This window comes from Oreochromis niloticus, linkage group LG3 (assembly GCF_001858045.2).
Source record: "Oreochromis niloticus isolate F11D_XX linkage group LG3, O_niloticus_UMD_NMBU, whole genome shotgun sequence".
NCBI lineage: Eukaryota > Metazoa > Chordata > Actinopteri > Cichliformes > Cichlidae > Oreochromis > Oreochromis niloticus.
The window spans coordinates 76641047-76667956 of NC_031967.2; the positions used below are offsets into that span (position 1 = coordinate 76641047).

At 41.6% G+C, this 26910-nt stretch overlaps 2 protein-coding genes and 1 long non-coding RNA gene across 3 annotated transcripts in view; 1 reads left to right on the forward strand and 2 right to left on the reverse strand.

Moving 5' to 3' along the window:
- Positions 1-26248, reverse strand: part of LOC109196672 (butyrophilin-like protein 2) — a 31422-nt gene extending 5174 nt beyond the window's left edge. The window contains exons 1-5 of the mRNA XM_019351083.1: positions 26048-26248; positions 11390-11740; positions 2661-2993; positions 2482-2577; positions 1455-1781 (exon numbers count right to left, since the gene is read on the reverse strand). Coding sequence (XP_019206628.1) covers positions 1455-1781; positions 2482-2577; positions 2661-2993; positions 11390-11740; positions 26048-26084 — 1144 coding nt within the window. The 5' untranslated portion in view covers positions 26085-26248. The remainder of the gene's footprint in view (positions 1-1454; positions 1782-2481; positions 2578-2660; positions 2994-11389; positions 11741-26047) is intronic.
- On the reverse strand, positions 5446-10509 carry LOC112843819 (uncharacterized protein K02A2.6-like). The gene has a single exon (XM_025902910.1). It carries the CDS (start codon positions 7499-7501, stop codon positions 6665-6667), a length of 837 nt encoding a protein of 278 aa, XP_025758695.1. The 5' UTR covers positions 7502-10509; the 3' UTR covers positions 5446-6664.
- LOC112843866 (uncharacterized) lies at positions 15406-15875 on the forward strand. Its single transcript, XR_003216409.1, has 2 exons — positions 15406-15633; positions 15711-15875. It is a non-coding gene; the product is annotated as an uncharacterized LOC112843866 (long non-coding RNA).
- Positions 26249-26910: the final 662 nt, after the last annotated feature.

Below are 26910 nucleotides of genomic sequence, written 5' to 3' on the forward strand. Positions count from 1 at the left end.
GCAATCATGCTTGACTGCTTCCAGTGTGAAACATGTCCTATTGATCTACTGAACAGGAACTGTGGTGTCTTAGGTTTCTGTCCAATCAGCAGCAGAGCTCTTAAAGAACTCTTCTGTGTTATTTCAGAGTCAAAGATTTATTTGCCGTCTTTGAAAAGAATCCAGATGTTCACTGCAGGCAACTCTGAACCTATTAACTAAGGCAGTGTTTTCCAACCAACCTTTTTCAAATTAGAAAAATCCCATGGCACACCACCGAACAAAGATGTCACAAAAAGCATATTGATGATTTTTAGCCGCGGACCAGGTATAGCGCAATTGGCTCGGTTTGTCCCCAGTATACCTTCTTTGCTTTCTTCTGACCACTACCCATGCTAGGGCCTTCATCTGGGTCGGAATTTTCTCCAGGTCAGACTGACTACATTTCTTTCAAATATTTATTTGCTATTACCTGCACCATCACAGCATGACTATTATATAATAGCTTCATCCTCTTCTTCCTCTTCTGTTTTACTGGCAGTTGGCAATCCATTTAATTAAAGCAGGTAGTTGCATTACCCTCTAGTGGAGGAGAATGTAATTGTTCTGCTGGTTAATCATGCTGGTCGCTTCGAGTACTAATCAGGTGTAATCAGGTAATCTTGTATGGCACACCTGATTATTTATCACGGCAAACCTATGTGCCGCAGCACAGTGGTTGGGAAATACTGAACTAAGGAATATCCTATGATGTAAGTTTGATATATATTGACACTTTCTGTGTGTTAGCAGAGTCAACAAAACCTGAAACCGCAGTTAGACATAATATGATTATTAAATTACAGAAACTGAAGTTGTAGCTGTAATAATCAAAGCAATAATTAAAAAATTGAAATAAAATAAAGAAGTTACAAAATAAAAGCAGAAGGGAATATAAATGTCAGCAAAATCAAAATTAACACGATTCTCTGCCTGCCAGATACAGGGTATCATAAAGAAGTCTGTAAAAGTGACATGAAAGATTTCTTCTTTAGAAACAGAGCTCATCAGTAAAGACATCTGTTTCAGCATTTCTGTCAATTTTTAGGTGATCTAGTATCAGTGATACCATTAATATAAAGATGTTCTGCTTCACTTCCTGTTGAAAACAAAGTCAAAGCAAAGTGAGACAGTTTGATGGCAGCACTTGAAGGTATAAGGTTTACTGTAGAAGTCAGCAGAGTACTTTAATATGTTTTAGTATCATCATTTCCAATGACTTCATTTCCAGTCTAGTCCGTCTATGAACCATTTTATAACTGAGCTGATAAATGATCTTTCAGTTTTATGATGATTTATTTCATCCAGTCTGCTGCTGATCAATAAGCTCTACCTTTCTAAACCGCTGAGAACCCAAACTCACCAAGAGGCTGAAGTATGGAGAGAAAATATTGTCAAATATAAAATCTGTTTATTGTACAAAATTATAGTCAGACCTCTGACATGGAGCTCCACTTGTTTATTCTTCGGGATTTTTCCCTTCCTGCTGATGGTGCAGGTGTAGGTGGAGATGTCATCATCTGTGGGATGTTTCAGGGTCAGACCGACGTCTCCAAGTTTCAGCAGAAATGTGCTCTTCATCTTCGTTCGTTGTTTGTAATACTGGTGCTGTTCATCTGAGTGGTCAGAGCCGTTCTCATACACATGGACCTTCCTGTTGTTTTTGTCCTTCCACTCCACGATAGGGTGTTTGAGGAATCTTACTGTAGTTTTGCAGGGCAGCTGGACAGACTCCACCCCTGAATCCACCTCCACCTTGTAATCTGAGAGGAAAACAAAGGTCAACATGATGACATGAGCAGCAGCTGTGATGGTCACATGACCTCCCTGTCCCCTCCTTGTCTTCTAGTCTCAGTCAGCTTGTGTCTCAGTTTGTTCCTGATGTGTTCCTGACTCGTTCTTTGGTAACTAGTCTGCAGCGTCCTGTAAAGTGCTGCAGACATGTTGGATGAAGAGCAGAAGAACAGTCAGACTGAGCCTCCACAGTCGGCCATGTCTCACACACATCAGCACAGAAACCATGAAGATCTCATGTGTCTGCTCTGAACATCTGAAGCTCTCCACCACATGACTGAGCACAACTCAAGGAGGAACATTTACTGAAGCTGCTGCAACATTTACTGTCAGCACATGTTTCCATGTCAGCCTGCTGTTTACCACCACAGAAGAAGAACAGCTTGTCCACATGCAGCCTCTGTGTCAGATCAATGCAGTGAAGCACACACACTGTTTAGTAAAGTCATGTTGTGGAGCTGTTTCACTGATCAATGACTGAGTCTGAAGGAGGTTTTCTGACTGACAGGAACAAACCTGGAAGTTTCTCTTCAGCTCTCTGTATCAGCTGTTTGTAACTCTCAACTCTTTCAGCTTCTGGAACAAGTTTGTGTGAGCCGCAGTCAAGGAGCCACCAGAGGACACCTGCTAACCATCGGCATTATGGGTAGTGTAGTAGGAGACACTCACCTGACATGCAATACTGCCGGAAATGATATAAAAGGCCTCCAAAAACAAGAAGAACAAGGAGAACCAGAAGAGCTGTGGCCCAGGATGGAAATGGTTCTGTAGAAAAACAAAAAATGTGACGTCTGATTTCTGACTTGTGTCCAGAAAATTGAACTCTGACCTGTATCTCCAGCACTGACCTTTGACGCGCAGCAGAACTTTCTGTGTCAGGATGTCTTTGTCCCTGTAGATGGTGCAGATGTATCCTCCACTGTCTCTCTCTGTGGGATGTTTCAGGGTCAGGCTGAGGTCTCCAGTTCTCAGCAGGTCGTCATTCATCTTTGTTCGGTCTCTGTAAACTTCATCCTGAGTCATAAGGTCATCATTCCTATTTGCATACACATGGACCGTCATGAGTCCGAGGTCAGAGCGAGTCCACTCCACTGTGGTGTCCTCAGGCAGGTCAGGTGTTGTTTTGCAGGGCAGGGTGACAAACTCTGACCCTTCCTCCACCTTCACCTCCACCTGGTGGTCTGAGAGGAAAATAAAGCACAATATCAAGTATAGGACTAGTGTGATGATAAGCCACAAATAGTAAGCTCCACACCTCACTACGAGAATGAAAGAATGAAAAGAAAAAGGGATCTGCTCAGCAAATCTGTGGGGAAGAGGAGGAAATGGAGCCTTGGGAGTCACTGAAGTTGTAGAGAGATAGGAGAAGGAGCCTACTTTGTTTGATCTAATCAATATGCTACATGCTCACATGGGACAATAGGACGCCGGCAATGCGAAACAGAGTGAGGTAAATGTATGACAAGAACAGTGATTTAAAGCCTTTCAACATCAGAAATTTAGTCAGAAATTCAAATCACAACATCACAATGAGATTCTGCAGAAGCTCGCTCTGATTCATTAGAATCTGATAATCATTCTTCTTCCTCTGCTCAGCAGGCCCAGGCTGAACCAGTTTTGACTAATTCCAATCCAGCCATTTCACCAGCATTTAAGTTCCCCTGCAAACAGAAGGCAGATTGGAAAGATTAACTGAAGATGATGATATTGAACATTTCCTGATCACATTTGAACGTATGGCTACAGCTTATTGATGGGAGGAATTGGATTGGGTTTTTTTTGTTTGATACCCTTGCTTACTGGTAAAGCTAGAGGTACCTACGTACACATGGACATTAATGATTCATTAGACTATGATAAAGTTAAATCTGATATTTTGTCAAAATATGACATTAACCCTGAAACATATAGGGAAAGATTCAGATCTCTTGAAGTTCAACCAGATGAAAGCCCTTGTGACCTATATGCAAGGCTGAACGAGCTTTATAGGAAATGGATCCAGCCAAAGGGTAAAACTATTCATGACACTGGTGAAACCCTCATTTTTGAGCAGTCTACCACTAGACTGCCATAGCCTCCGGTAAGAAGCTCGTTTGTTATCTTTATGGATTAGAGGGCCATACGAATCCCATGTGTCCTAGAGATTCTGCCAAAATGGTACAAATGTGCATTGCTCCACATTCTAATGTTGATCCTGAGCAGGAGAGTGACAAATGCATCAAAATAAGTCAGATCAAAGTGAATGGGGTTCTACTCAATGCCCTTCTTGACTCCTGGAGTTCTCTTTCTCTTATCCATTCAGATTTTGCTCCACCTTATGTTGTTCGCACCATATAATTTCAGTCTGCTGTGTCCATGCAGATGAGAAAAGATATCCGACAGCTAACATTTACATTAAAGTTCAGTACCAGATGTACTGTATCTCCTGAATGTGGGTGTTGAGAACACCCACTCTGAGATCCTGAGTGCCCTGCCATTTTTTACTGAGGAGTTGGAAAAAACTGTGGTGAAGCCAAGGAAGACCTGAGGAGAATAAAGGCAGAAGAAATTAAAATTTTCACCTGTGGAGACACCAACAGATGCTGAGCCAGCATTTTCACCATTAGGGTTGAATATTCCAACTGAAATCGCTGAACTCCAAAAATCTGATCGATCTTTAATATCTCTTTTCCAGAAGGCAAAAGAAAAGGAACCTGGAGTGGTGCAGGTTCTCAACAGTGAGTACATCTTGCAAAATTACATTCTCTATCGTCAGTAGGGGTCTATGTTGCAGCTGTTGGTTCCACAGAAGGTGAGAACCTGAGAACTTCACCATACCACCCTCAAACTGACGAGCTGACAGAACGCTTTAACCAGACATTGAAACAGATCCTAAGAAAGTTTGTCAACGACAGTGGTAATGATTGGGATCAGTGGCTGCCATATCTTCTCTTTGCCTATAGGGAAGTTCCCCAATCCTCGACAGGTTTCTCTCCTTTTGAGCTGTTGTATGGTTATGAGGTTCCTGGCCCTCTATCTCCGTTAAAGGAGATCTGAGAGAGAGACAAGGTGGAGGTGGGACCGATAACATTTTGTCTTATGTCATTCAGATAAGAGAATGGTTGGAGAAGATGAATGAGCTTGCCCAATCACACATGGCGGAGGGCCAGCAGCAACAGAAGTCTTGGTATGATAAATCTGCTCAGCACATGTAAATCGGCAGTCTTTCAAGAGAATCCAGGAAGAGCTCAAGTTCAAGTTCAAATTTTATTCACCACATGCAGGTTGCCCTGCAGTGGAATGAACCCGCCCCCCAACCCAGACCCGCCGTGTTCTCCAGGAGGGAACAAGCATCGAAGGCGTTTGGAAGGGGAGGGGGGAGATTGAGTGAGTGCTTATCAGTGTAAGTGTATGTGTGTGCGTGTCCATAGTTCAGCTGAGACAGTATCCTTCGCCCTGCCAGGCTAAGTAAACAGTCTGCCAGCCAACCCAGGTAGCCTTGCATGGTTTGGGAAGAACAGTCTAAACACAGTCGTTATCAGGGAGTTTATGTTCGGCTTCAGCCTTGAGCCCACAGCTGGCGCCGAAGGGATAGCCGCATTATGATGATGATTTTTCTTTTGTGTGAATAACTCCTGAGAATTTCAAAGCTGTTCTTAACACTCCGACACTGGTCTCTCAATCTCCCGTTGGAGAGACGCGAGCTTCTCCATGATGTTATCAAACTTGCGCTCCGTGGTATTGTCCAAATCTTGCTAACATTGTCAAACATTATTGTAGAATGACCACTCGGTGGCTTAGTACCATGGCGGTGGTCGTAGTAGAACGCCTGCGTGGCCTTCTGACCAGTATCCCTTCGTTTAACCTCTCTTTTGTTGGGCCATTTAGGTTGAACATTCTTCTCCAAGGTAGGCAGGGTTGTCCTGATCTTCCTCCCCATAATGAGTTCTGCTGGGCTGAAGCCTGTAGTGGTACAGGGAGTAGACCTATAGCACATTTGTGCTATCAGTGGGTCATCATGCCGGAGGATTTTCTTTGCAGTCTGTACTGCTCTCTCCACGTGACCATTTCCCTGTGGGTGGTGGGGACTAGATGTTACGTGGGTGAAATCCATCTCTCTTGCAATGGCCTGGAACTCAGAGCTTGAGAACTGAGGGCCATTGTCATTCACCACCTCGTCAGGGATCCCAAACCTAACAAAGGTCGACTTCAGTTTCTGAACAACCTAGCCACTGGTCGTGGATGGTAGGTGCAGTATTTCCAGCTATGTAGCAGTCCACTTCACTGTGAGTGCTAGTGTCATCCTCAGCCCGAGTCTGTGGACTCCGTGACAACGTATCGGCGATGACAAGCGTTTTGCCAGGGACATAGACGGCCTCCAGCTTGTACCTAATGAGCCGCATCAGGAGGCGTTGACACCTCAATGGAACATTATCAAGGTCCCGGCTGTTGACCAGGGGCACCAAAGGTCTATGGTCGTCTCAAGCCTGAAGCGATCTAAGCCACATAGATACTTATCAAACTTCTCGCAGGCCCAAACACTCGCCAAACACTCCTTTTCGATTTGTGCGTAGCGTGTTTCAGCCTCCGTGAGGCGTCTAGAGCAGTAGGCAACAGGTTTCCACTCTGTGCCATGAAGCTGAAGCAGCACAGCCCCAAGCTCGTAGCTACTGGCGTCGGCAGATATGGCTGTGGGTCTGTTGACGTCATAGAAGGCAAGAACAGGTGCTGATGTAAGCGCTCTCTTAATGTTCTCGAAGGCTGCCTGCTGTGGGTGGCCCCAAGTCCAACTGTTTTTGCTTTTAAGCAACTCGTACAATGGCTGGCATACTGTGGCAAGAACAGGAATATATCTGCCCAGGTAATTAACCATTCATAGGATCCGTTTAAGTTCTTGCACGTTTTCTGGTGACGGCAGCTGAAGAATGTCGTTCACTTTCTCAGGGTCTGGCCTGACCCCAGAATAATCGATCAGGTGCCCTAGAAAGCGAAGTTGGCTCTGTCTGAAGGAGCACTTCTCTCGGTTGAGCTTCAGTCCGGCTAATTCAATGCACTGCAGCACCTTCTCAAGTCGGGTGTCGTGTTGTTCCATGGTGGCCCCATAGACCAGGATGTCATCCATAAAGACCTCCACACCTTCAAGCCCCTCTAAGGTCTCCAACATCTTTCGCTGAAAGATCTCTGGTACACTTGTTATCCCAAAGGGCAGCCTCTTAAAGCAATGCCTGCCAAATGGCGTGATGAATGTCGTTAGTTTGCAACTCTCGTGATGCAACGGGATCTGCCAAAATCCACTGGCTGCATCCAGCGAGGAGAAGACCGTTGCCCCACTCAACCTGGACATGGTTTCCTCAGGGGTAGGCAAGATATAGCGCACTCTTTTGACAGACTTATTCAGTTTTGTCAGATTGACGCAGATCCTGGCCCTTGCTGTGTTCTTCTTCAAGACAGGCACCATTGGGGCACACCATTCGGTAGGTTGGGTTACCCTCTCAATGACACCATGGTTCTCCATTCTTTGTAGTTCCTCCTTCACTTTCTGCAGCATGGGGAAAGGCACACAGCGTGCCGTATGCACCGCGTATGGCACAGCATCGTCCCTTAACTGAATTTTGACTGGCTCAGTTTTTAGTGTTCCGTGTTCACCGTAAAGTGGTTGGTTCCTGGTGGCAGTGAACGTTGCTTCATCAATTCTTCCCACCAGGTTCATCTGCACTGACAAGGAGCGGCTGAGAAGGTTGTTAACTCTGCGTCCACGAACCACATACACCTTGGATAGGTAGTCTTTGCCTTTATAGCTTATTGTGGCCTTTAAGTAGCCGAGATCTTAAATCTTAAATTCTATTGGGGCACAGTCCATGCTTCGCTATTTCCTTTTGCATTACACACTGAGCCTAGAAAGTATGAGGCCTGCTCGCTTTTCTGTGTCTCTGTAACCTCATTCACTGATCTGGTGTTACGACACACCCTGGCCCAGTGTCCCATTTTTCGGCAGCCATGGCAAACAGGTTTTGCTGCCAGGCACCTTTCATCCCTGACATGCTGTGTCTTCCCACATTTACCACATTTCTTGTCACGCCCCGCCCATTTATTTTTTTTTTTCCGCGGGTAGCCTGCCTCGCTGTTGTTGTTGTGATTTCCAGTCCATGCTTTTCCATTTATCCCGTACCTCCTGTACTGAGCCTCCCGCATCTCCCTGCAAGCTGAACTGCGCTGCGACCTCCTCTGACTGTCTAACGATCTGGGTCGTTTGCGCCAACGTGAGGTCCTTCATCAGCTGTAGCCTGCGGGAGAGGTCCTTGTCTTGTATCCCGACTACAATACGGTTGCGGATATTTTCCTCTTTACATGCACCAAAACTCACAGTGCTCTGAAAGGTCATACAGGGCTCGGATAAAACTCTCCGCCATTTCACCTGGCCGCTGGACACGCTGGTGAAAACATGCTCTCTCATGTATAATGTTCCTCTGTGGGAAAAAATACTCGTCGAACTTCCTCATTACGATGGCGAAGTCATCACGACATTCATCGGCAGCGAAGGTGAGTGACTTGTAAATGTTCTCCGCTTCATTGCCCATCACGTAGAGTAGGCAGCTCACCTGTACTTGTCCTTTGTCTTTGTGGAGTTTCGTTGCAATCCTGTAGCGCTCGAAACGCTGTTTCCAGTCTGGCTTTTCCGTCGGCTTATCAAAGGGGAAGCTTGTCAGGGGATTAAACTTAACCATTTTGTTGTTTTCTCCCCTATGGCGTTATTCCGGCGATGGTCCAGGTCACGTCTGACACCATGTAGAATGACCACTCGGTAGCTTTCTTATGATGCTGCTTTATTGAACGTATATCCAGCATGGGTTATAACAGCACAACAACGGGTGTGGCAGCTAAGAGAAGAACTGCACATAGACAGCCCTGCTGCAAAGCATGTCATGGTGGCGTAAAGCCACAACGCCCACCCGCTCAACACAGGCAACCCAGTATATGACAATTATATTGTGGTATGAGAAGGTGCCTCTGTGAGATGACTAAGTTACAGGATCCTGGAACTTCTGCTGTCTTCATTTAAGAAGGAAATTGATTTGATGCTGTGCCTAGGGATCATCAAAAGCTCTAAAAGCGAATGGTGTAACCCCATGGTCTTCGTACCCAAGAATGATGAGAGCACGAGGTTTTGCATTTACAGTGGCTTGCAAAAGTATTCGGCCCCCTTGAACTTTTCCACATTTTGTCATATTACAGCCACAAACATGAATCAGTTTTATTGGAATTCCACATGAAAGACCAATACAAAGTGGTGCACACGTGAGAAGTGGAACAAAAATCATACATGATTCCAAACATTTTTTACAAATAAATAACTGAAAAGTGATCGGGGCTTGGGAGCTGTCTTCCTTCAGAAATCCATAGGAGGCCGCCATCCAGTGGCATACATCAGCTGGAAACTGTTTCCAAGGGAAGTTCAGTATTACACAGCAGAAAAGGAGACATTAGCGATGACTCCATCCGCTACTATCTACTGGGAAGACACTTCACCTTGGAAATGGACCACAAAGCACTCCAGTGGCTTGAGAAGATCAAGGACACAAATGGGCGAATTACCCGCTGGTACCTGGCCTTACAGCCTTTTCGATTCTCTGTCCACCATTTACCAGGCAGGGAGAACCTTACTGCTGACTATCTCTCTCACTGTACCAGGACTGGACAGGTGTTGAAACCACACCTGTCCAGTCCTCTGTGCCCTCCTTCCAGGCCCCCGCCACCCGCCCGGCTCGTTGATGGCCAGCCCGCGTATTCTATTATGCGCATCATGGACTCGCGGCGCCGTGGACGGGGAGTTCAGTATCTGGTGGACTGGGAGGGCTATGGCCCGGAGGAACGCTCTTGGGTCCCTAGGTCAGCTATCCTTCACCCGGGTATGGTCCGGGATTTCCATCGCGCTCATCCGGACAAGCCTGGTGGGTCGCCTGGAGGCTCCCGTTGAGGGGGGGGGGGGGGGGGGTACTGTCATGGTTCTGAAGATCTGGAGAGGTCGTGGTGTGTGTATTTTTTGTCTTCGCCTCTCCCACCAAGCTGGACCTTGATTCCCCGCCTCTGAACCCGCCCTGAACACACACCTGTGGCTCATCCACACTGATCCTGGCAGACTACTTAAGATGGCAAGAGACGCTGCTTCCTCGCTGGATCGTCACACTACCTAGCGCCTTCTAGATTCCCTGCCCGTCTTCCCTGCCGTCTGGATTTATGTGGATGTGTGTGAGTGAGCGTGAGCATTCTGAGTGAGTTACGGATCAAGTTGAAGAGGAGCGTGTGTGTACCCCCGTCTTGGACCTTCCCCTCGGACCTCGCTCTACTCCCTGGAGCCCCGTGATATCTGTCCCACTGTATATATGTATATATTCTCACTTGGTGTCACATTGTAAATAAACCCTCACCTTCTCTCTAAAACTTCGGAATCCTGCGAGTGAGTCCTCTGCCTATTAATCTGTGACAGTTTTGTGTTGTTTCATTTTAAATTTGTTTAAAAGGAAAAAGCTGAAAATTTAAATAGTTAAAAGTTGAACTGTGACTAGTTGGTTTTTGTATTATATGATTTATTTATTACATTTTATGTGGAGTGAATAAAGAAAAGCATACTTATGGTGGCCCCTAGAGTCAAAGCAGCACGTACAAACTCCAAAACACGTCCGAACCCTGAAGCATGTACAAACTCCAAAACACGTAAAAACTCCAAAACACATAAAAACTCCAAAACATGTACAAAAGACAACAGAAGTGCTCCAGGATGCTAGGCGCAGTGTTGAGCTTTTGTTACCTAGTGGCTACACAAGCCAGCAAGTACCAACGACCGGATTTGGTGTGTGGTAGTAACAGGTAAATTAACCTTTTTTTTTAAATTATTTGAATATATATGTGTTTGTGTATAAATACACAAACAATACACATATGCTTTCAATTGTGTAATTTAAGTGATCTAGGTAGCTCTGTTTTGGAAGGTCAGTTAACCCTAGAAATGTGTTTTGGAGTTTGTACATGTTTTTTGGAGTTTGTACGTGCTTTGTCTCTAGGGGCCACTGTATATATTTATATAGAAACATATATAAATAAAACCACTTTTTTTACATTAGTAATTCCTTTTGTGCATAATTTTATATTATTGTTAATAATAAATTAATTAAAGCAACAAAACAACCTGAAGAGCCGGTTTGGAGCCGAAAGAGCCGGCTCTTTCGGCTCGACTCACTAAAAAGAGCCGGCTCTTTTTAGTGAGTCGAGCTGAAAGAGCCGGTTCTCTAAAAAGAGCCGGAAATCCCGTCACTAGTGCTGGACCTCCCTGACTTGAACTCACCTCTGACCTGAAGCTGAAGTAAATACACCTTATAAACTCCAGCGGTTGTAGCCGCATTTCCTTTTGCTATTTCCTTTTGCTTTGTTTCTCACGTTTTGTTTTTTTCAGTGAGGTCAAGTCTACAAAAGTTACTGCTGGTTTCATGAAGACTTTCAGAATAATTTAGGAAATACTTTTCTTAAGTTAACCTCTGACATTTGTCTACAGAACTGACTTATGAACAGTAATTACAACATTTGTGGGAGTTTTTCTGCTAACCTTTGACCTTCAGCTGGATGTCTGTGACTCTCCGCTCCTCTCTTCCATCACTGATGGAGCAGATGTAGTTGCTGCTGTCAGTCTTTGTTGGTTTTTTCAGAGTGAGGCTGAAGTCTGTAGAGTCCAGAGCATCAGGCCTCATTGATGTACGTTCTCTGTAACGCTGGTTTTGTCCTTTGAGGTCGTCTCCTTCTTTTCCTCGTTGGTGTACAGATTTGGGATCAAGGTCACTACGAGTCCACATCACTGTGGGATTGTCCTCAGGTATAAAATCTGAGTACAGACATGATAGTAGGACAGACCTTTCCCCCTCATTCACTTCCACCACCACAGCCAGAGCATGCTGGGAAACTGGAAGGAAAGAAACACAAACACAAATCAAATTAATGTTGAAATGATGATTACTAACACTACCTTCAGGAACCAGTTTTACAAACAACAAAGAGTCAAGCTAAACTTAAGCAGTCACACTGAAGTCACCGAAATAACCTTTTAATCTTTTAGAGAGTGACATGGCTGCACTTTACTTCTCTGAGCTTCTTCATCCTTACTCACCCCCTCGGGTTTCTCAGGTCAGCTGGCAAGCTGCTCCTGAAGGTACCCAGGTCCAAGACGAAGCTCAGGGCAGACAGGGCCTTCTCTATTGCTGCTCCTAATCTCTGGATTAATCTGCTCATGCACATTAGAGGCCCCTTCATTGTCCACTTTTAAAACATGTCTTGCAAGCCATTTTTATTCTTTGGCTTATGACACAGTTCAACCCTGATTTTTCTGCTTTCATTTAATTCTAATGAATATTTTATATTATTTTATTTTTATTTTTTAACTTATGTATTGTTTTTTGTCATGTCAAGTTTACTTGGTCGCCTGGGTGAGATTGAGAACCGGAACTTGTCCATCACCTTCCCCTTCTTCAGTACCATAGATCTTGACTTGGAAGGTTTAAAACTCATCCTTGCCCATGAGATGAGTCTCTCAAGTCCTTGCAAGATCCACCTACACCCTGAGACTGATGATGTTGTGATGGTGAGATCATCCATATAGGCTCTAATAGGGGGCTGACAAACATCTGACCTGGTTAGTGGCCAATAAAAATATTGTAAAAATATTAATAACCCAAAAATTTCAGAATTATAACAAACCTCACAGATCATGATGTGCAGCTTGTGTTACAGAGGAAAAGCCACACTCCTTTGAGATGATTTGATTGAAAAAGGCAAATTGAACAAAACCAAATTATATTTATAGTGCACACTGAGGCTCATGAAGGTATTGTGGATAATGAAAGAGCAGATAGGCTGGCTGAGGAAGTTATTAAAATGTAGATATTGATATGCAGATACCACAGTCTGTGGACCATGTTTACTGTAACTGCAGCTCGTATCTCAGTTTCTGGGATGTTTTTCAGCAGCAACGCCAGCAGAGTTAAATCCTCTGACAGCAAGCGAGGAACAAACGAGATGAAAAGCAGTGTCAGTTCATGTTCGTGTATTGCAACATCTGCCATTATGTACTGGAATGCTGTCAAACCTAAAATGAAAATGTAGTACCATCTAGTGAAATATAAAGTAAATCAATACAGGGATACAAATAAAAATACAAATATTTATACATTTTGTTTTTCACTGTATAGCAGACAGCCGCCTATTCACAGTTCAGTATTTGTGAATTCACCTATGGGCAGATTTTTCTGTGGAACATAAATTCAAACTATTAGCAGGTTCTTTTGAAACTGTATGAAAGAAAACGTGCGTGCCTGAATATAGGTGTAACTTGATTGTTTTTCTCCTTGGGAAGAGTGACAGTTGTAGGAGCTTTCATGTGTAGCTGTAAGAAATATATTTTTAAAGACCATGTTGTAACATGACTTTGGAATCACACTAGTATTGTCACGGACCCGGCTCTGGAGGACTCGGAGGTCCGTGAGCAGCTATGGACTGTTGTTATTATTATTAATATTATTATTATTTAGGGGCTGTGTCGTCTACTGTTCGGTCCACAGTTGAATGTGTAGTGTGTGTTTGCGTGTGGGTTTGCTTCTCCCTCTCTCTCTCCCGCAGGGGCGGATCTAGAGAAATTTTCTCAGGGTGGCATGAGGGTGGCAAAGAAATCAAATGGGGTGGCAAAATCAAAGCCTTTTTTTTTCAACACATATGCAGGTGGTTACATATGGTTAAAATGATTCAAATGCAGTAAGTATACACGTTTTTCATATAAATATAGTCTATAACTTAATTATTGTCTGTAGCCCACATAATTACACACTTTAGTTACATAAAACATGTGAGTTTTGATTTTATGTACTGTATAGCCTGTATAATAAATAAATATGTAGCCCAATAAGTATAAAATCCAGAAAGCTACACAACATGAGGCGGTTCATTTACAAATACAAGTCTAACTTAAGTTTCACACTGTTTTTTGTTAGAAAACAGTCACATTGTTACAGCTTAAATTACACAAAATGTCAGTAATCTGCACTGTCATGAACAAAAATTTAAACCTAATTTTTCATGATTTGTTGGATTAACCCACTGAGGTCTGAAATACAACCGGCCATTTTTGACTCCTTTTGAGTTTACGTTTGTATTTCACCCTCAGGTTGTTTCATTTTATTTTTTTTCCCTTTGCCTTGTTTGGTATCATTCTTTTCAGCTCAACTGAATTCAGTTGTTTTTTTCACTGACATACTGCATTAGTACTACTGATCTGAAATCACACAAAGAACTTAAAATCCTAGTAGTATTTTTTTACTGTAAAAAAAGCCAAAGACATGTAGAGTAAATTTTTATAACTTGAAATGCAAATATAAATTGTACATTTTGTAAACATATACAACTATTTATCTAAAAATGCAGCCGATACACCTGCCGTTTTTTCATTTTGTACAACCATTTAAAAATATTACTAAAACTAAAATGAGAGAACAATCAGGTGTTGCAATAAGATGCCCCACAAATGATGTGTGCCAGTAAAAAAAAAGTTTGTCCACCAAAAGACAGAGGAGAACAGCACAGGGATAAACCTGCAGGCCTGACAACAGGAGGTGTATCACTCCGCTGGTTTTCTACTTAGTGACAGTGTTTACATTGCAAATGTGCCTTTGTGACATTCATTAGTGCCCTCACTGACACACAAAACAAAACGACTACACAACAGAACAGCTACACGAGACAACACAACACACTAAGTATACACTCCACACTAAACGTCACAAATCTCCCACATCTAAAAACTCTCTCTCACTCGCTCGCTCTGTCTCGCTGGCGTTACCGTCACTCCCAAAACTCTCCCCTCTTCCTAAACAACCAAATCCCACATGTTGACTTTTTTTTAAATTGGTCGACATGGTGCATTTTTCCACCGATGGGAAAGAGGTGGCTTCTTTTCCTTTCTTTACTGTTTTCGCGCTTTCCTTAGAAAACGCTTAAAACACACACACATAAAAAACGTGATGACAGTATTTAGAAAAAAGCATGGCTTATATATATTATCATAACTCTTGATTTACTGGCCTGTAATTAAAATCTAAAAACTTTGAAGTCCGAACTTTCAATGTGGGCTGAAATAGAGACTCAGCGTGGCTGCAGCTTGTTGCTACGTCAGCTTAAAATGGTCATGTGATTTGGAGGTGCAGCGTGTCCGTGGACCACAGAGGGTTAATAACACTCACCTTCCTTCCATTTCCAGAGTGTAACATCCAACCACCTGTGTAAAATCTGAAATTCCCATGGTGTTGTTCAAAATGTGCTCTGGCACAATCAAAAGCATCGCTTGCTACTGAAAACAAGAAAAAAGCCGGTCCTGCTATGGGCTGAACCATTTGTTAATGGTGGAGGGGGGAACACTATGCAATATATTCAGTTTTAGCATTTATATTCACTGTTGACTGTAACTACGCTCAAACTGTTAATGCTATCTTATTTTAACAAACAACACTGTCATATGCAAAACTGGGGTGGCACTTGGGGTGGCAAGGGATCATTTAGGGTGGCACTTGCCACCCCATGCCACCCTTCTAGATCCGCCCCTGCTCTCCCGGTCCTCGGGCTGTTTACAGAAGTGCACGCCGTGGGAGAGGCGTGTCCTGGCGACTGTCGTCATTGGGAGTCCCTCTTCACTGTTACCGGCCCACCTGCAGCTGATTACCTGACCAGCTGTTGGTAATCATCCCTCCCGGCTGGAGAGAGGTATTTAACCTGGACTCGCGGCGACAGTCGACGTGGGATTATTACTCCGAACTGGTATAGTCCGTGCGAGCAGTGTGAGCTTGTTAGTCGGCTAGCGTGTGGCTAATTGTGGACTCTCCGTCTTCCTCCAGGATAGCCGAGCGAAGAAGCGAGTTGGGGAGCACACGCACTAAGGGAGCTACAGCACGGGACGCACTGGGAGCAGGAGACGAGCACCATTGGAATATTGCACCTTTGAGTTTATTGTTGGATTTACCTGTCTGGTCACTGTAAATAAAGTGCACTGTGGCATCGAAGAGTCCCGCGTTTTGGGTCCTACTTTCCTCGTCCCCACGGTCTGCGTGGCAGACCGTGACAAGTATTTTAGGATGATAGTTAACAGTATATTTGGTGTTTGAACAGTAAGATGGTTTTTAGAGGAGGTCTCAAGTATTTATAGATTTCAGCTATTCACAGGCAGTTGTGGACCTTTACACCCATAAATACTGGGATGTAGACTGTATATAAAACTATAGAGGCTCTGGCTGTTTGCAGGTTGATGGAGCTTCACTGTTTTCCAGAGAACATTGATCTCTAGTCCTGACCCTGGAAAGAAGTGGATCACTTCATATCATTTAAAACTCAATGTTAAACCTGACAGAACCTCACTAAGCCTTGTGGAATTACAGGGATTATTTTACATAACCATCATCTTATCATTGCATTAATTATCATTTCATCAAAGCGTTTATTGAAGCTGCTGGCATTATGCTATAATTTATATTATAGGGGTTATCATAATCAAATATTAGCATGTTTATTACAGGTGCAGTTATAACTACTTTAAAATGATTGAGTTAAATATATATATCAAAACTCATATGCTGAGTATATTGTTACAGTAAAATAGTAGCTGAGCAAAGGCCTGAATGTATTCAGCTTCTTGTGGTATTTGAGTTTGCCTAGTTACAGGTGACAGAAGGATGTCCAGTCCATGGTGACCTCAAAGGCCTGAGATCATCACTATATTCGGAAGAGGATGCCAGAAAGAGGAACCTCTGTGTTTGCATTCTTAAAATACATGAATGTTCTGTACATGCAAATTATGTGCTTGTAAACGCAAGAAGGGGCGTTAAAATACCCTGATGTTATAAAAGCAATCTAGAGTGTATTTTGGGTAGAGATGTACAACTGTTTTGCAGTTTACACCTCTCCACGCTGCGTGCATTCATTAAAATCAATTGTTTGAACGACCTCTTCTGGACTATCATTGTTTTACTCTCATCCTCAATTTCGAACTCGTAACATTTGGTGCATTGGCCGAGGGTTGAGTAGAGAGAGTTGGAGGTTGAGACCGAGAGGGTCCGAGGCGCTCGAACGAGCAGACACGAGTCAGTGGTGGAAGTGAGTGGACATAAGCCGGCTTATTCAAAGGTAAGGCACTACCTGTTGAATTATTTCCAAATAGTGCCGGATTGGTTATGACGAAATTAAAAGTCTACTCACTGAAATTACTGGTAAAGGTCTGTTTTGATTTTGGTGAAAATCTCATGAGAAGTGAAGTTGAAGTAATGATAATGAAACGTTGAAAACAAGTAAAGAGTAAAGAGAATAAGTGTATTTAAAGCAGTTGGACTGCAGAGTGAATTTAGAATAATAGGTAATTGGTCATTTTAATTGGTGAGACGGTTGGACCGGCTTCAGTCATATACTTAATGTGAAGTTATGATGGTTGTTTTAAATTAAGGTAAATTTCTGTAGAACGGCAGTTGGACTGCTAAGAAGTGCATTGTTCGGAGGTGACGCTCTAAATTTACTGGCGACGGTCGTGAATTCCTTGGGAAGGGATAGTCCGATTGGCAATCGTGGACAACTGAGGACGGTCCAAAATAGCTACTGATTGGATGAGTTTACCGTTTGGAACGGTATTTGCACTTTTTTGGGTAGTAAAGCTTGGAGCTTGGGCGTTGGACGCTTTTAAATTGAGTTAGGGATTTTAGAGATTAGACCAGAGACAGGTTGGACCTGATACTGGGTAATTGACAATAAAAAACTTGGAGTTTGTCCCTTGGAGGGTTAATTTAAATTTGTCAAAATTCTGTAGGTTGTGCAATTTCAGGCCTGATAATTGTTGTTATTGTAATTATAAGACGTCTGTGTATCTGTGTAATATAAAGTAAGAGGTTTGGTATCAAAAGGAGTCTGACCCAGCACTGAGCTGAAGTGCTGAGGCCATTTTTAGACGGAGTGTGTGTGAAAATGCAAATGAGGCAGCTGCGAGGTCCCTAGAGCTTTAGGAAGTTCATAGAGAGTGTTACACATTGCTGAATGCCTGTATTTAAGATGCTGGTTTTGTTTATTACAATACTGTAAGTAAAGTTTTTATTTCTTGCCATGACTGTATGAATTTTTGCTGGGTTTTGAGATAGGATACATAAACTGTTGATACTTAAGACCGTTATCTGGGTTCTAAGAACTGAAATTGAATTTGAGATAATTTAATTAATAAAGATGTCTGTAAGCGATGTGTGTTTTGGGGTGTCGAAGTAAGATGTTTTAGGATTTTTAGATGGGTTCTGTTTCAGTTTGAGATAATATATACAGTTACATTTTCTGTGTGTGTGTTGTTGAGTGACAACATGCGCAGTTTAAATTGGGCGCTGTTCCTTCCTCTTTTTAGTTTCAAAACACAAAGGCTGTTAGATTAATAATTACTTTGTGAGGAACGGTTTGACTTTTGACTAGGGAAATAAAATGCTTACTTTTGGGTTTATGAAGATCTCCTAACATTCTGGTGGAGATCCCGGGGTAAAAATAGTGAGCTCAGAGGAGGGAGTCTGAGAAAAGGACACCGTGAGATGAGCAAGGTGTTTAACTGACTCAGGATTTCAGAGAATCGAGTCAGCGGCGATCTTGAGTTTTAATGGTAAGTTGATTGTAAGAGAAAAATCAGTGTTTACCATGTTGAAGTAATTGTGATGATATTACTAGAGGTGTTGTGACACAAGTGAAGAACAAGTTGTAGATGTGGACTCACAATTATGCTGATATGGAGCGGCTGCAGTCCATCTGATAAGTGCGTGTTGGGTAAACTAAGACAAGGAAAAATGTTTTCAAAGTAGCACTGGCCGCAGTGATGTACATGTGCTGAAGATTACTGGACCCGGCGAGGTCCATATGATGAAGTTCTTGGGCAGATAAATGACAGAAACAGTTTCTGAATTTTGAGGAGAATTTTGAAGCACTTAAGTTGAATTTTCTCTGTGCTTGGTGCCCTGTGTGGACCTATATTAGAGTTATAAGTCCAAAGGTTATGACCTGGAGGTCATTCATGGTGTTTAAAGAAGAACAGGAATTAGAAAAAACATTTAATGTCATATTTTGTGTAAATTGAGGGGGACTCACCACATATGTGTTCACCTTTTTAATTTAAAGTGACACAGACATTGACACACACATAAAGTTGTTAGGGGTGAGTTACTTCCTCTTTTAATTTTAAACTGCAACACATGTGTGCATTGGACTAGAATTTCATTTGGGCTAGTTAAAGATAAAGATGACCTGTGTCAGCCCCACAGGTGGGAAATTTCTTTTGTTAAAGCAAAAGCGCAAAGTTATGCAGTAGAAATCAGAAAACATTGGAATGCCATAAAATAAAATAGAACAGAATGATGTATACAATAGAATAAAATAAGAATACCAAGACTATATAAAACTCTTTCTCTTTTAAGAGGACAGACGCAGTTACTGAGGGTTGTCTACTTCCCCTTCCTGATTGTAAACAAGCATGTTTGATGGAGATCTGCGCGCTTGATAAAACTCCCTCTAAAACTCCCTCTAAGACTCTTAGGAAAGCGTGTATGGAGTGATTATAAGTGTATGAATGTTGTACTGGATTTTAATGATTCTGTGTGAGTTGTACAAAGTAATAAAAGTAATAATAAGACTGCGTAGGTACATAGGAGAATGAGTGAAAAAGTGGAAGTCTGAGAGAAAAGGCAGTGTGTGTGAGACGATTATGAAAGGATTGTGTGAATGAAGTCAAAAAAAAAAAAACAACAAAAAAAACTGACAAATGCAAAATTAGTATACTTAAAAGTGCGTGAGAAGAGGGTGTATTGTTTTAGACCAAGACTTGGTAAAACTAAATAGACAGACGAGTTAAATTCTGAGAAGATGAAGCGAATGCATGTTTAAGTAAAAGTAATAAAATGACATTAATTACAGGTTTTAGAAAAGGGACATATCGAGAGAAATAAATACATGAACTAATAATTACATTAATGAATTGAAAACGCACGCACACAAACTGTTACATGTTAAATTATTGTTGGAAAGTTAATACACACATGAAATAAAGAAAGCAGTTTACACTCCTTTAATTTACAGAACCAGTGTGTCCCCTAGATCTGGTAACACCCTTGCCCAGTTGGCCCCCGTATCAGGTGAGCATGGAAGGCTGGATAGCCCATGACGGGTAAGATCCCACCTCGAAACCCTGGGACAACCTAAGGCAGGCACAGTCACGATTGCTCGCTAAGTCCCTAAGTGAGCCTGGAGTCACTGGAGGAGATGGGACTAAAAGGTAAAGCCGCTGCGCAAAGGCAGAGGGGAAAGGTCGTTAACAATGACCAGTGATGAGCCAAAGACAGAAAACACACCCTGTCAAGAGGAGTCTGAAACACTGCAAAAGAAACATTTACAAGATCACAAGGATCACAAAGAAACATTGATAAAATTACACATACAAACAGAAAATGCACTAACCTTATAAAGATAAGCTCATGAGGATTAATGCGATTAAAACCTGGCTAAGAATACAAACATATGTAATTAAATAGGGTTGTTAATTTCAGGAGTGTTAAAATGGTGTGGACGTTGAATAAAATACACTTGGATAAAGTAACGTTGAGGAAAAACTCGAAAGAAGTTAGATGACAAGGAAATCAGTTATGCAAAAAAAAAAAAAAAAAAGATAAGTGATTAAAGTAGTTTAAAAAGAGTGACTTAGCAGTGCTTTTGCACTGAGTGATCAAAACAAGTGATTAGTATAGAAAGAAAATGAAAATAATTGAATAATGGCATGAGGTTTAAAAAAAAAAAGTATTTCTCTTGCCAAGTTAAATTGTTGAGATATGGCTGAGTATGCAAAAAGTTGGAGAGCTCGTGTGAATGTGGACAGAGGAGCTTGCTGTGTGTGTGTGATTGAGGCCTTAAGGGAGGGGTAGATTGTTAAGAGGTGCAAATTTGATTAAGAGGTTTATAAATTAGTGTTGACACATTGTTATAAGGTGTTAGGCTGAATCTGAGTATGGTAAAGCGCTTAAAGGGGGATATTGTGTACAAAACGGTGAAGCTTTTTACGAGGTTTTCAGTGTGTTGAATGGGTGAAATTTAAGATTGTTGAAGATTTTTGAGGCTGTTGTTTTATTTCCAGAGAGGGTGTTTGATTAAGACATGGATATGTCTGAGAGGGGCCCCAAAAAAAAATTTTTGTAGTAGTGTACTCGGGAAATCCTGTCAGGTGATTTTGTTTTGTACTTTGATGAGCTAATAATCAGCTCTCTTTTTTCATTTTTGTTTTAAGCAGGCCTGGAAGAGAGTGAACGGACGGCGCTGACAACAGTCTCAGGAAAACAAAAAATAAGGTGACCTTTTCCAGATTACAATGGGCGAAGGAAAGAGGCCACGTGTGGGGATCTGATCAGATTGTGGGTCCCTGTCTAAAAGGATTGCAGCGAGCCAATCCAGTCCAAAAGTATAAAGAAGTATTTTACTAGAAACAACTAAAAAGAAAATAAATGAGTATATAAATTAACTGAGTTTACTGAAAGTGGAAAATGTGATTATTTGTGCGGACGTTTAGCACTACCCGATGTTAATGCGTGTGAGTGAATGTGTGGGAATGGACAGGTGAATGGACGGACCAGGCAGACCATAGGTTGGACCGACTGGACACTGACAAAAGACTGGACTAAGGTTGGACACATGACTGATAACTGTTCTGTTTTAAGTTTTCTTTTATAACACAGGTTGGATCAAGGGAGAAACTGAGTATGAAAGGTGATGTTCTGGTTAATACACAGGTTTTTGTTTCTAGGACGTTTCAAGGATGCAGGCTGTGGATGGAGCCAAGAAAGGATTTGACATGATGATTAATTTGATTTCATTCCTTAAACACAGGTTTGAAGCTCCGGAGCATTTATACATAATATGATAAGACTAAACTTTTCTATAATTCCATAACCTGAGTGAAGGATTTTGAGTTTGTAACACATGAGATGTGTCACAAAAAGGGGGGTGTTAATATATGCGATTAGCTACATGAAATGTGCTCTTTTAGGGTTACTAAGCAGATGTTAGGTGACCTTTACCTAACAACCTTTGTGATGATAAACTTGTTTACCGACTTGCTCTCTTGTAGAACATACAGACTTAGGAAAGGGGAACCTCAGCTCTGAGTTCTGAGAATAACTCTGTTAAGTTGACAGGAAACACGTCAAGACAGCCATATAGGGTAAATGTGTTAGAGCTTGTAATTAAATGTGGGACTTGAAAAGAGGAAGCAAAGTTGGTACAGGACGTACTTGAGATGATCAGATGAGAGAAGGAGAAGGTCAGGAATAGTTTAGATTAAGATTGAGAAATTAGATTGGGTGAAAGGGGGGTGTAGGAAGTAGATTCAGGGCAGCTCACAGCCCGGCGTAAACGCAAGGTGCTGTCACACAGCTTAAGTTATTTGGTTGATTTATTTTATGACAAAATAATAAGGAAATATTAAAAATATACAACACGTGGAGGAGATCTCTTTTGTTATATTTTAGTGTTTAACATGGAAGATGCCTCTCTGGAGCTTCTCTCCTGAGGCTACCCCACCAAAAGAAGCCTATTTATAGAGACTATGTCAGCTCCCAAACAGACAACAACAAACCAAGATTAGCAATAAACAATCTAAATATAAATAATAACAAATAAAGAACAATACAGAATCCAAATCTGAACCGAAGAACAAAATAGTGAAATGTGGATTATTAAATATTAGGTCTCTCTGTTGAAAGAAGTCTCTGTTAGCTGACGCCAAGCGGTCGCAGCAGATGGCTGCCCGTACCTGGTTTATTCCTGTTAAAAGGGAGTTTTTTCTTCCCACTGTTGCCGAGGTGCTTGCTCAGTAGGGGGTCACAAGATTGTTGGGTTTTTCTCTGTATATATGAAATATTTTTAATGTGTATCTGCTCATTATCTTGTTTTATGTACTTTAATAATGAAGGCTTGTAGAGGCCAGTTTTTATTCACAAACAAGTGCTCAGCCAGACTGAAAAACAGGAAGTTTTAGTGCACAAGGCATATTAATAGATATAGACACAAAAAGAGGAACTCCCCATATAAACAACGTTCAAAAATGTGTGAAGTATAAAGTACCGAAATAACACTATATAAGTCACAGCTGATGATTCTAATGTTAGAGAGCTCTTGCAACTGGCGTCTGAGCTGTGCAGAGGTCTCTCTTATGACAGGTACTTATGTAGGTTAGCATGAGGTTGAGTCCAACAGAAGCAAGGGACCCCAAATGCGCACAGCATGCAGCAGGGGCTGCCAAAATAATATAGGAAACAGCACATGTAGGGAGAGAACACTCACTAAAAGTTCTGACTACACATAGTGTGGTGGCATATGTGAACTCGCAGGCGTTCACTATGACATCATTAGCACAACAGAGACTGAGTAAAGTTTTAGATGCTCGAAATCTGACATTTACACATGAAGGAATCAATATGGCAGATTTAATGGGATTAGGAGAACCTCATGATTGTACTAAGAAAGCAGAACTTGAAGGGAAAGTCAGGGAAGATTTAAAAGCAGGACCTGTTGGGATTTGGGATTTAGAGATTCTTTTATTGCTATCATATAATCTGCCTTATGATGACTGCATTAATAACGTGTTGTACAGTATTATTTTATGTTTGTCATAACAGTGATGTCTCTATTTACAGGTTGAGTTCATTTTATACACAGTGCGTAACTGTGCTTGTTTAGAGTTGATGTTCCGTCCAAAAGGGTTTTAAGCTTCACTGGTGAGAGTGTCCAGGTGATACATGTTGAGGGAAGATGAGAACATAGCAGGTTAATTGCATGCACGCTTACAAACACACATGATTTAAATATAGGCCAGGCCAAAGGCCTGGACTTTATGTAGCTTTTAACTTTACAGCTCCTAACTTGCAGGAATGGCGTGGAGTGTAATGAATGAATGCAAAATATGCTTACAGACACAAACATGACAGGGGTTTATTTTACAGGGTAAAGGACCACAGGTTGCTTTGTTTCTGCTTAGCAACTACTGAGGTAATAAAAGGTGTTAAAGATAAATATGCAATAAGTGAACAGGAAACGTGTGAGGGTGAGCCGGGTGAAACAAAATGTTGTAGAAACTTGTCTAACGGGCATTAACAGTAACTTTTGCATGTTATGTATATGCTTGAAGCCAAAAGAGGCGTAAATCCTGATAGAAAATTTTGAAGTGTGCTTTTTAGCGGAGATTTAGGCTGACAGGGGGATGGTGTGTATTTTACTCGGGTTGTGTTTAATAAGACTAAAAGCGTTGCTCACACACATAAAGAGTATGGAGATTAAATAAAGTTAATATAATGGATAGAGCCCAGAACATGATATTGTGAACCAACTTTGAATAATGACAGGAACCTTAGATGAACACAGTAGGTTAGTAAGGTGTAGCAGAGAGAGGCTGTTTGTTTTCTGTCCCTTACAGGAGAAGGTTTCCACTAGAGAGGGACCCAGAAGAGGAGCGGAGATGGACTTGGGAATGGTGGTTTCGGCGCCCATGGTGCCATTAATGGATCTAGAGGTGACAGAGTGGGTCGAGCAGTGACACAAGACACAGTATAGTGACCTCTTGTGGACAAGAGGTCAAGAGAGGGAAATGTGGAATTACAGGGATTATTTTACATAACCATCATCTTATCATTGCATTAATTATCATTTCATCAAAGCGTTTATTGAAGCTGCTGGCATTATGCTATAATTTATATTATAGGGGTTATCATAATCAAATATTAGCATGTTTATTACAGGTGCAGTTATAACTACTTTAAAATGATTGAGTTAAATATATATATCAAAACTCATATGCTGAGTATATTGTTACAGTAAAATAGTAGCTGAGCAAAGGCCTGAATGTATTCAGCTTCTTGTGGTATTTGAGTTTGCCTAGTTACAGGTGACAGAAGGATGTCCAGTCCATGGTGACCTCAAAGGCCTGAGATCATCACTATATTCGGAAGAGGATGCCAGAAAGAGGAACCTCTGTGTTTGCATTCTTAAAATACATGAATGTTCTGTACATGCAAATTATGTGCTTGTAAACGCAAGAAGGGGCGTTACAATACCCTGATGTTATAAAAGCAATCTAGAGTGTATTTTGGGTAGAGATGTACAACTGTTTTGCAGTTTACACCTCTCCACGCTGCGTGCATTCATTAAAATCAATTGTTTGAACGACCTCTTCTGGACTATCATTGTTTTACTCTCATCCTCAATTTCGAACTCGTAACAGCCTCTAATCCTGCCTCTGGTACCAGCCTCTCAGGTTCAATCTCTCCTTCTATTGATGAGCTCCTTCACCTTCTGAATTTACATTGCAACACACCAACTACAAATTCACCCAAGCAGACTTCACATAGAAGTACAACAGCAGAGACTGTTGGACTATCAGGTCTCCAGCTGCCCATATCCACAAAGACTTTAATAAAGGTTTAGTTCAGAAGATTTTCTCCCTGCATATTAAGTTTCTTCAAACATTTCATTTTGTAAATGTCACTGAGTAAAAAGTACTTCAGTGTTCAGGTGGCAGTCTGAATCAGATGCTTCTTATCAGTGCCTTATTGTTTCTAATACATGCAGTTTATCCCACATATATTCTACAAGGATGTACACAGATAGGAAATGACTCACAAAGCTGGTTAAAGCTGAAGTGTAAACAGTTACAGAGGAATTGAAGTAAAAACAGCTGAAGCAATCCTGTTAAAGAGAATAGCTCCTGTTGAACTGCAAAGTACGACACTGTAACCAAACATGTGAAAGAACTCAAATTAAAGAACAAAGAGCAGAAACATGATAAACTATGAAAAATGTTGCTGAAATATGTAGTTAATGAAACTTCCAGCAGTTGTAGTACAAATACAAACTTAAGCAAAACAAACTAACAGTTTGCACGTTTCCAGGAATCTGATTTATTCATAGGACAGTACAACAAACACAGGAAGCAAACACAAAAACACACAGCAGCTGATTGTAACATGAGCTCATCTGAAAGTCACCAAGAAGAATCCAGAGATTTGAAAGTTGCTGCTTTGGATTGTTAGTTTGATCTGAATCAGAATCCAGTGTTTGATGGAAATCTCCTCCTGCTGCACTTCAACACATTAAAGAGAGAGAGATGATGATGAGAGCAGAGAGAGGAAGGTGTACTTACCGTGCAGGAGGATCACAAACACCACAAACATCTTCATGTTCCTGTCAAACTCAGAGACTCTTTAAAAGCCCTTCAGGACATCAGCTCACAGCAGCTCTCACTTTCCTCTGCTGATCATCTACTGACACTCTCACACTGCTCACACTGTCACAGCTCAGAGTTCAGCTTCACACTTTGTTAAAGCACATCTGTGGAATGAAGTCCGGATCACTTTTGAAGAAAGAGGAGGAGTGTTTGGGGACAGCGGCAGTGATTTGCTGGTTCACCTGTGGAGGTGTGGCTGTTTCTTGCTGACAGACTCACACCAGGTGAATTCTGTCCTGTAAAGGGATCTGTGACACTGTACCATCAAATCATTAAAGCTGCAGTGTTGATGAAACAAAAACTAAATTGGATTCCAGATAGTTTTTCTTCTTCTCTTTAGGCAGTTTAACAGGTTTAATTTTCAAATCTTTTCAGGTTTCAGGACATTTCTGTCACAGTTTCTCTTTGATAAGTAAATGAAAGTAATTCTATGAGCTCATGAAACTGCATACATATGACAGAATTGCACCTGTTAATAGTGAGGGAATAAGTGTTATGTTTGTCTATAAAGATGCAGGAATGTCTTACATAAAGATCATCTAACTTCAGATAAAACCGATTATTTTACTCTGGCCTAAATATTTACGTTTACAATGAAAGCTGCTCAGACACAAATGTTCCTCAGCTCATGTGTAATGACTGAAGAGAGGAAACTATGTGGTAGTTTAACAGCACTGCGCCCCCTGCTGGAGATATCTGGTAATTGTTTCTAATCTTAGTACTGCATGACTTTACTTTCAGTTACAGGACAGTGACTTTATGAACATCAGATATCACTT